Here is a 9,906-nt window from a genome sequence, read left to right as displayed (position 1 = left end):
AAATTATTATCTACTGCAGGACAAGCTAAAGAGGGGCAACTATAAGTAAGGGGCTATAGAAAGCCAAGCCCCTGAAGGCCTTGAATACTCACTTGTACTGCCATGGGTTATCCTCAGGTGACAGAGAAACTTGGTCAGAGCTGGGCTAGGGGTCCAGGAGCCCAGAGACCAGGCAGGGTAGGAAACCAGGAGAAAGACCCCTTGCTACAAACCCCCCTGCAAGTCCCACTGCACAGTCCACCAATGTACCCTAAATTCCAGGTACTTCATGAGGCTACCCTTCACACCCTCCTGAACTTATCTCCAAGGTCAGGCATCATAGGAAGAGGCCCTGAGAACTTTAGAACCTGGAAGTCTTTGAGGAAGGCATGATAAAAGGGCAGCCAGTCTTTTTGGGGTCTTTAGAGGCCCAGTGTCCTTGACTCAACACAGGGGCTTGCTAAGCTCTCCTATTCCTTGTTTTATGAGAGAGCCATGCTGATGTCCCCAAGCCACTTGGGCCATCTCAGGTCACTAACCTGCTGAGTGGAGAACAAGCTGGTGTTGACCAGGACATTGGAGTAAGTCACCCCAACCCCTGGGACCCTGTTGTTCTCAGAGTGTGGCCCTGTAAATTCCCAAGGGCAAATGACCCAAACTGTCATGCTGGGGATGTTAGAGCATGTGCATATGTATTTTTGAATTATTGACTTCGAATTATTGTTCTAATGGCAGCAAATCTGCTCTCACAGCCAACTGAAATTATTGTGAGAATATTTTTTTTTCCCGTTGATTTTCAGAGAGAGTGAAAAGGAGGGTGGGAGAGGAGAGAGAAACATCATTTGGTTGTCTCCTGCCAACAGAGGTTCGATATCGAACCTGCAACTGAGGTACATGCCTTTGAGCAGGAATCAAACCTGTGTCCCTTGGGTCCACAGGCCAACACTCTAACCACTGAGAAAAACTGGCCAGGGAGAAATGATATTTTTAAAAAGTCATTACTTCCCACATTCCATGCTCTGGTCACACTATAAGCTACATGCCTCCTTAAGGCTTAGGCAGAGATGGCTGACACTCTGCAGGACATCCAGTGGCTATCCAGTCAGGTGCTATGCATCCTGGGATGAAACCAGGGTCCCATGGCCTTCAGGGCACCTGAGAGGGTCCCACCCCAGAAAAATACTCATTGACACTGGAGAACCAGCAATTCCAGAATGTATCAGACATTGAAAGCAGGCCCTGAAAAATTTAACACAGGAATCCAGGAAATCATAGCGGTCCATTGGCACTGTGATTACACCAGACGCATACAAGATATTTGTAAAAACATTAAGAATGACACTAGATATTGCATGTAGGAAACCGGTCTCTGTGATCCATCTTCAGCAAGTGTCAACTCTTAGAGAAAACTAACAAGATGTGGCCAGTCGGTTACTGAATTTTCCCAGGGCAAACAGGATCTAGGGAGGAGGGGAGAGAATATAAGAACAAAGAACTGTGTTACATAACCAGTAGCACCTTTTCCAGGAAGATCTGCCTGCCACAACTATACAAAGGGAGGTGGAGACAACTAGAAAAGGCCTCAGCCCATTTTTTTTAAAATAAACCAATAGAAGACAATAAGACCTAGGCAACATGGGGAAAACTATTAACCTCGTAGTACTCAGCCAATGAGGAACCAGGGGAGGGACTTTCACACATTAGTGTTTAATTGCCTGTGATCACTGCTCCATGTGTTCCTGTCAACTGGACACCCACTCTTGCAAGACTGCATTAAAAGTCTCATTTTCTCCATTCTTCTTTCTCCGAGTCCATTATTTGAATTCAGACAGGTGAGCATTTCTCACAATTTGAGGCTCATCTGGGATTTCTGTGTCTGTGCAGAGCAGAGCCTTGGTTGAGAGGGAGACGCGTCCCACCTGATTTTGGGTGGCCTGCCTGCCTGAGTTCCTGTCTCTCTGCGAAGGCCAGATAAACCCAAGACTGTTTTTTGGAAGGTGGCAAAACTGACACAAGGGACAAAAGAAAAGCACCCACAGCAACCAGGCAACCTTGTGCATGGGCTAAGGTAGGAAAAAATGGACTATAAATAATGCCTTGGTGGTTGGGTATCCTTGGAGGTCGAGTATGTCTGACTAAGATGTGTCCTGGACATGAAGCAAGTGCATAGTCCTAATCTGTGGTTCTGTTCTCATGCAAGGGATATGACTAGAGATGGATGAAGTGAAACTTGGGATGTGCAAGAAACCTCCAGTAAGGGGGCTTGAGCACAGGGCAATAAATTTCCAGTAAAGCAGGGGGGTGGGGCGACTATAAAGCATATAGACTAGTCACAGGGACTCTTGGGGTGTGCAAGAAATGTCCAGTAAGGAGAGTTGAGCACATAGAATAGTCACGGGGACTTGCCGAGGATGGGAAACAAGAATTCTAGGCCTAGGGAAACCAAGGAAAGCAGGGTCAAGGAGACTCCCTTAGACATTCCCTTGGATAGTCCATTGGAGAGAATTCTGAGGTTCTGGGGGGGACAGTCCATGAACAGGGGACAAATGATGATCAAATACTGTTGTTTTATATGGCCTAAAAAAGCCGAATTCATAGACCTTCTGTTTTGGCCCAAGTTTGATTCAAATGAAGATTAGATGAGCCTGGTCATCTCTGGATGGCAAGAAACCTTCTGCAGTCCTTGGCCTGATCTCTGAGTCCTTAGTTTGATCCACTCTGGGACAAGAGACATTTCTCTGCTTTGGTGTTTTTTTGCAGGGCATTCTGTAGTATCTGTGGCTGGAAAGACAATGAGCATGGAGTGAAGCTCTTGTCTGTAGATTGTATGCACCCATAAATATATCCTATATAATAAAGCGGTAATATGCAAATTAACCATCACACCCTTGCACAAGATGGCCATGCCCATGTCATCACAAGATGGTCACCCCCATGTCATCACAAGCTGGCCACCACAAGATGGCCAGCAGCAGAGGGCAGTTGGGGACAACCAGGCCAGCAAGGGAAGACAGTTAGGGGCAACCAAGCCATCAGGGGAGGGCAGTTCAGGGGGACCAGGTCTGCAGGGGAGGGCAGTTAGGAGCGAACAGACCAGCAGGAGAGGGCAGTTAGGGGTGACCAGGGTGGCAGGGGAGGGCAGTTGGGGGCAATCGGGCTGGCAGGAGAGGGCAGTTAGGTGTAGTTCAGGCTGGCAGGGGAGTGGTTAGGGGGTGATCAAGCCTATACCAGCAGTCAGACATCCTCCTAGTGGTCTCAGATTGGAGAGGGTGCAGGCTGGGCTGATGGACACCCCCCAGTGCACTAATTTCATGCACCAGGCCTCTAGCTGTATATAAGAGAGTCTCTGTTGATGTTTTGTGTTTAAAGATGGGGTGCATCCAGCTTTGAGGGGCCCGGCTGCTTGGCAGGGATTGCAGAAACTTCCCAGCAGCTGCTGAGAGTTCTTAATCTTGGGGACCCTTACTGCTCTCTCTTTTAAGGCATCAGCCACTGGAAACTCTTAGCTAGTAAAAGTTATTGTCTGGAGGATCCAAGATGGCAACCGACGGGATGGCAGGCTGCAAGATAGTGTGTGAGTGAGAGAGCGAAAGGAGAGTGCGTGGACATGCAGGAAGTGTCTTTATTTGTGCGTGAGGGACAGTTATATTCCACAGGACTATTGGGGACTGGTGAACCAGGCTCCCCTGGCTGGGCAGCCTCTTCTAGTGCTGAAATCTCCCCCAGAGTGCCCTGCTCTACTGCAGAGACTGCACCATCTTGAAGGGGAGAGCAAGCGGCTGTGATTGGAAGCCCAGCCTTACTTTCAACTGGGGAGACTTCGGATACCTCCCGGGACCATACAACCACAACACCCAGGAACCAGCTGCCTCAGCTGCAAACCCACGAACACTGAGACTCCAGCCTCCCTGGCCACAGGCACCTAAAATTTTGTCAAGGGGGAGACAAGGTGGCAGCTGAACACACAGATGGGTCCTGTGCCTTCTAACACAGAAGATAGAAGGAACAGCTGAATTGAATAACATCCACCCAGAATTGGCAAATTAAACATAACTGGTAAGGCAATAAATGGATGGAAAGGTCAGAGATCGCCTGGAGAGAAGTGAGATCTGGGATCCAGGCTGGAGAGAGAAACACGCACAGTGGAGTCTGGAGTCTCAGAGGGAGATTACACTCCACCAAATCCACGGCCCTTGGGGTCAGTGTAGCCCTCAAATGTGGAAGGGGGTCTACAGGACTTCTGGCAGAGGGAACTCTAGATCTGAGCCCACAGCCGTGGAAGATGGTGCCCAGAAAGGCAACCTGAAGTGCTATACTGGCCATGCAGTGCTGGGGGGAGAAAGACTCAAGTTGGTGCAGTTCCTTTATCTGTTGGACTTCCTTGCTGTTGCTTGCTAAGCCCCGTACATAGGATCTTCCAATTAAAAACACTCACCAAGACTGCAGGGGAAAGTTGTTTTTGTGGAAACTGGGCATCAGACTAGGGAGAGATGAGCAGGAAACCAGGCCTGGGATAGTCTGTCCCTCCAATCCAGTCTTAAGTGCAGCAGGGAAAGAAGAGTCTAAACACTGGGCTGAGGAGCCATTTGGCCCCAGAAACTAATACAGAAACACCGCCACCCAGGGGAGGTGTCAGAAATAGATGCTTGTGTAAATACAACTGAAGGCATGCAGAGAAATAAAGTGAGCAGAGAGATCCCATCTGCTTGAAACCAAGGTTGTGGCTTATGACACAGAGGAGCAGTGGATTGTGGGGAACTTCAACACTGTGCTGACTACCTGACAGGAAACAGATGTATCAGGCAGAACAGTAGAGAGGGATCTTAAACCAGCCACCATGGGTCATTGACACTCTGCAGAAGCAAACAACCTTCACTCCTTCACTTTTTTATTTTTTATCTTTTACTTAAAAAACTGAATTTTTTCACACTTTATTTTACATGTTTTATTATTATATTTCTATTTTTAATTATTATTACTATTATTTCAGCTTTTTAAGTTTATTTTACTTTTTCTTTATTTTATTTTTGGATCACTGTTGTACATTTTATTTTTATTTTAGCGTTATTTTACTCTATCTCAATTTTTCCTTTATGCCAACACTCTCTTCCTCACTTTTCCCCTTTTTCATCCTGTTTCTCTTACCCTGTTACTGCTTTAGTTTTTTTCTATCCTTTCTTTTTACTCCTAGTTAAAAATTGATCTTACTCATATACCTAATTTCCTCTCCCCTGCTCCAAATCCATGCACACTTCTCTTTTCTCTTTCTTCACTAGCCAATTTTTTTTTCCTTTTATTTTCTTTCTGTATTGTGGTTGTTGTTTGTTTGATTGTTTGTTAGTTGTATTTTTTTCCTGTTTTTTTCTTCTGTCTTCCCTCTCCTCACTTGTTCTCTTCTTCTACTAGGAACTTAGTTTCAATCGCTAACTCAGGCCTATCTACTCTCTATTCTCTTTTTCCAAAAATAGATGACTACATAGATCAGGGGTGGGCAAACTTTTTGACTCGAGGGCCACAATGGGCTCTTAAACTGGACCGGAGGGCCGGAACAAAAGCATGGATGGAGTGTTTGTGTGAACTAATATAAATTCAAAGTAAACATCATTACATAAAAGGGTACGGTCTTTTTTTTTTATTTCAATAGTTTTATTCATTTCAAACATTTTAACAAGAAGAATGTAAACACTAATTATTATAATTTGAAACTTCAAAAAATGGAGGAATCATAGCATAATAACATACCTTATATTGAAGATGGCAAAGGCAAAATAAAATTGCCTAACAAAGGAAAGGTACAAAAGCCTTTCAAATTAAACTTAAATATAATAAAATATTTTAAAACTAAAACAAATAGAAAAGAACAAAATGTGTAAACAGTAAATTAAACATTTTCTTTAGTGCAACTTCCAAATTATGCCCCGGACGTCGATGTAGATGGCAATGTAGACTGGGTTGAAAGGTTTTTGGTCTTTAAAACATCAACTTCAGTGGGAACAGTGTTGTTGGTCTCCTTTTTTAGCTAACGCATCAAAGTCTGGAGTTAGTTTTGTTGTGGCTATTCTCAGGATAGATCTGAGGTGTTCGTCAGTTAAGCTGGATCTGTGAGGGGCTTTGTTGATGTTCATGACGCTAAATGTCTGCTCACAAACATAGGTTGACCCAAACAGCACCAGTATCTTCTGTGCCATCCTCCGGATGTTTGGAAAAGTGGCTTCATTAAGTGAAGCATAAAAGTCTCTTAGTTCAAGAGAGCTGAATTTCTCCTTTAGGACAAAGTCAGACTGAAGATCGATGAGTTCCAGTTGCACCTCTTCCGGTGCTGTTTCAGGGTTTTGTGACAAAGGACAGGCCATCAGTTGAAGTGACTGGTCAATTTTTTCAACACCAGAAAACTGACGACAGAATTCTGCATGCAGGTCATCCAGTGATTTGCTGTATTTCTTCACGTTTTGGATGGTCTCCTTCTGTGTGGCTAGTGTGGCAAAATGAGTGAAGACTTTGTCTGAAATTTGTCTGGAAAAGAAAATCAGCTTTGATTTAAAGGCTTTCACATTAGTGTACATGTCATGTACATACTGATCTTTTCCCTGTACCTTCACATTTAGCTCATTCAAATGTGAAAATATATCTACAGCAAATGCAAAGTCACACAGCCAATTCTTGTCACTCAGCTCAGTAAATTCGTCAGACTTCCCCTTTAATTTCAAAAATGCACCAATCTCTTCTTTGAGCTCCCACACTCGTTGGAAAACTTTGCCCAAACTCAACCAGCGGACATGAGAGTGGTAAAGTAAGTCGTGGTGATCCGCATCAGTTTCCTCCAGAAACTTAATAAACTGACGGTGCTGAAGTCCCTTTGCTCGAATGAAATTAACAAGCTTTACGACTGGACTAACAACATGATTAAGTTGTAATATAGACTTGCACAATGATTCCTGGTGAATAATACAGTGAAGAAAAATAACATCTTAGTTAGGGTTCTCCTCTTTCACTTTATCCTGAATTCTTTTTAGCAGTCCAACATTTTTTCCAGTTAAATTTGGAGATCCATCTGTCGTGACATTAGCAAGTTTACTCCATGGTAGCTTCATTTTCTTGATGACAGTAGACACCCGGTCATACAAGTCCTCTCCCCGTGTTTTTCCTTTCAGTGGCTCCATGGCTAAAAACTCCTCCATAATTTCAAAATTGTCACTAATCCCTCGGATAAAAATTAAGAGCTGAGCAGTGTCCTTTACGTCATTACTTTCATCCAATGCTAGTGAATAAAACTTAAAGAACTCTGCCTTACTATTTAACTTGTTGGCCAAGTCTTCATCAATCAGTTCCACTCGACAAGTCGCTGTCCTGCGCGATAAGCTGAGTTTTTCAAACTTGCCTTTGCTCTCTGGACACAAGAGACCTGCTGTCTCTATCATACATTCTTTCAAAAACTCGCCTTCAGAGAGAGGTTTGCTAGCTTTTGCTAATTTGAATGATAGCATAAAACTTGCTTTGGTAGTTGTCTCTTGAATTGCAGTTTGTCTGTGAAAGACAGTAAAGTATAAAAACAAGTGATTAAATTTGCTCTACTATAACATTTTTGGTCTTCTAAAAAATATATATATAACAAAGTCATCTGAAAAAGTTCAGACATGGGACAGAGGCACACACTGACCATAGAGAACAACCCCTTTCCTCCATAGGAAACCTGTGTATCTTTCACACAGGCCCTTTGTTTATGGTAACACACATAGCTGCACATTGCTGTGTCTTCCAGACACACTTGTATGGGAGGTGCTAGGGCAGTGCAAAACATGGGTAACCAGTAGTTACCACTAGCACTTCCATTACTGGCAAAAAACAGCCGCAGTGCACATAGTGTGAAAGAGCCGATTATCAATGTCAGATTGCATCCACTGGACTCTATAAAAACAACCAAGTGCCACTTTTAAATGCCCATTGCAACAGTTTTTCTTATTAAAAGCTGGAAATGGCAGGATATTTATATATATACCCCTACTGTGACAGCCTGGCAGAGCATTACAAAGGAGAAAACCCAGCATCTGGTGATGTCCATAAGTACAAGACTTCAGGCTGTCATTACGAGGAAAGGGTTTCATCCAAGTATTAGATATAAACATTTGATTTTCAGTTTTTCATTTGTCCAATTACTTCTGAAACCCTGAAATTAAGCGATTTTGTAATAAAATCTTTAGTTCATCACATTTCTATACAATCTTTTTGTTCAACCCACTGAATTAGGGTTCGTTCACACTAGCCGTGCTGCCGTTGCAGTGTGGTGCAGTACTGCAATGCAGCGCAGCTAGGGTTAATGCAGGGTACACAGGTTCCCATCATGTTTGCGTTGATACTAATGTGCAGTGGTGTATGTTATGGGCCCAGCACGCTTCCGCTGCGCAACTCTGTGCAGTGGTGTATGTTAACACTAATGCCCTGTAGCACGCATTTTTACAGGCGCAAGGGGAAGAAGCAAACGCAGCGCAAAATGCATTTGTTTTGCCGCTAACACATGAGGTTAGTGGCCACGGTAGCGTTACTGATACCGCATCCGTATCAGCAAAAAAAAATGCAGCCGCAGCATGGCTAGTGTGACATGTCCTTTGTGTGTCTTCCGCAGTGGGGAAAAAAAATTGCAGTGGATACAAGCCCTAAAAGCTGAAAGTCTTTGTTGTTTTATTAACAAGTCATTGTGATGTACAGAATGTGGGAACAGGAAAAAATTGTGTTTGAGTAGAGCTCTTAATCTTACCTCAGAAGGCTCTGATACTGTGCTCTCCAGGGGCGTGTCTCCCTACATCACCACGATAATGTGTCTACGCATTCCCAGGGTGATGTCGGGAGACGCGTCCGCGGGCATTACAAGGAGCCTCTGGAAGATTGAGAGGTTGTTCCTTCTTAGAAGGAGCTGCGGCCGTGTCTCCCGACATTGCCATGTTAACACTGCTGCTGGTGAAGGAGCGGAGGGGAGAGCAAGAGAACCCTCCGCTCTTTCGGCTCTGCGGGCCAGATAGAACAGCCGAACAGGCCGGATCCGGCTCGTGGGCCGTAGTTTGCCCATGGCTGACATAGATCATAGATAGATTAAAGAAAGGGAAAATTTATATATATATATATATATATATATATATATATATATATATACACACACACATACACACACCATATATATACCAGAGACCTGGTGCACAAAATCCATGCACTTGGAGGGGGGGGTGTCCCTCAGCCCGGGCTCCATCCTCTCACAGTCTGGGAGCCCTCAGGAGATGTCGAAATGATGGCTTAGGCCACTCCCTGTGGGGAGCAGGCTTAAGACATCAGTCAGACATCTTTAGCACTGCCACAGAGTGGGAGACGCTCCCACCACCACCACTGATCTCATCAACTGTGACCTCCAGCTTCTGGCTGAGTGGCACTCTCCCTGTGGGAGCACACTGACCACCAGGGGGCAGTTCCTGGGTTGAGCGTCTGCCCCCTTGTGGTCAATGCATGTAATAGTGCCCAGTCATTATACCATTGGGCTGAAACCAGCTATTCGACATCCCCTGAGATGTCCCAGATTGCAAGAGGGCACAGGCCAGGCCAAGGGACCCCACCAGTGCATGATGAGAGCCAAGGAGGGACACAGGAGCTTGGTCAGCCAAGGAGGGACCACGGGAGGGCTCCAGAGCATGTCCAATCCATCTTGCTCAGTCCCTCCCAATCAGCCGGATGCCAGCATCAAGCTAACCTACCAGTTGAAGCATCTGACCCCTGGTGGTCAGTGCACATCATAGCTACTATTCAGCCAGTTGACTGTCTGCCCCCTGGTGGTCAGTGCATGTCATAGCAAGTGATTGAGCAGCCTTAGCATATCATTAGCATATTATGCTTTGATTGATTGAACAACTGACAGGCCAATTGAACGCTTAACATATTAGGCTTTTA

At 44.8% G+C, this 9,906-nt stretch overlaps 1 protein-coding gene across 1 annotated transcript; it reads right to left on the bottom strand.

The window, feature by feature from the left end:
* Positions 1-5,963: 5,963 nt before the first annotated feature.
* On the bottom strand, positions 5,964-9,040 carry LOC139011498 (general transcription factor II-I repeat domain-containing protein 2-like). The gene is made up of 3 exons (XM_070417034.1): positions 8,778-9,040; positions 7,002-7,503; positions 5,964-6,914 (listed from the first exon to the last, which is right to left on the bottom strand). The coding sequence occupies exons 1-3, from the start codon at positions 9,038-9,040 to the stop codon at positions 5,964-5,966; spliced, it is 1,716 nt and encodes a 571-aa protein (XP_070273135.1).
* Positions 9,041-9,906: the final 866 nt, after the last annotated feature.

Source organism: Myotis yumanensis, unplaced genomic scaffold (genome assembly GCF_028538775.1).
Source record: "Myotis yumanensis isolate MYYU_CA2020_CCGP unplaced genomic scaffold, mMyoYum1.0.hap1 SCAF_1, whole genome shotgun sequence".
Taxonomy (NCBI): domain Eukaryota; kingdom Metazoa; phylum Chordata; class Mammalia; order Chiroptera; family Vespertilionidae; genus Myotis; species Myotis yumanensis.
This window is presented reverse-complemented; position numbering and strand designations above follow the sequence as displayed.

What these genes read in the sequence shown, in the direction of transcription:
- LOC139011498 (XM_070417034.1), bottom strand. Translation starts at nt 9,040, where the DNA reads ATGGGCAAACTACGGCCCACGAGCCGGATCCGGCCTGTTCGGCTGTTC. An exon ending in AGACACATTATCGTGGTGAT is followed by an intron (nt 7,504 to 8,777) that starts GTAGGGAGACAC and finishes TGTCTTTCACAG; the next exon opens with ACAAACTGCAATTCAAGAGA. An exon ending in CAAATTTAACTGGAAAAAAT is followed by an intron (nt 6,915 to 7,001) that starts GTTGGACTGCTA and finishes ATTATTCACCAG; the next exon opens with GAATCATTGTGCAAGTCTAT.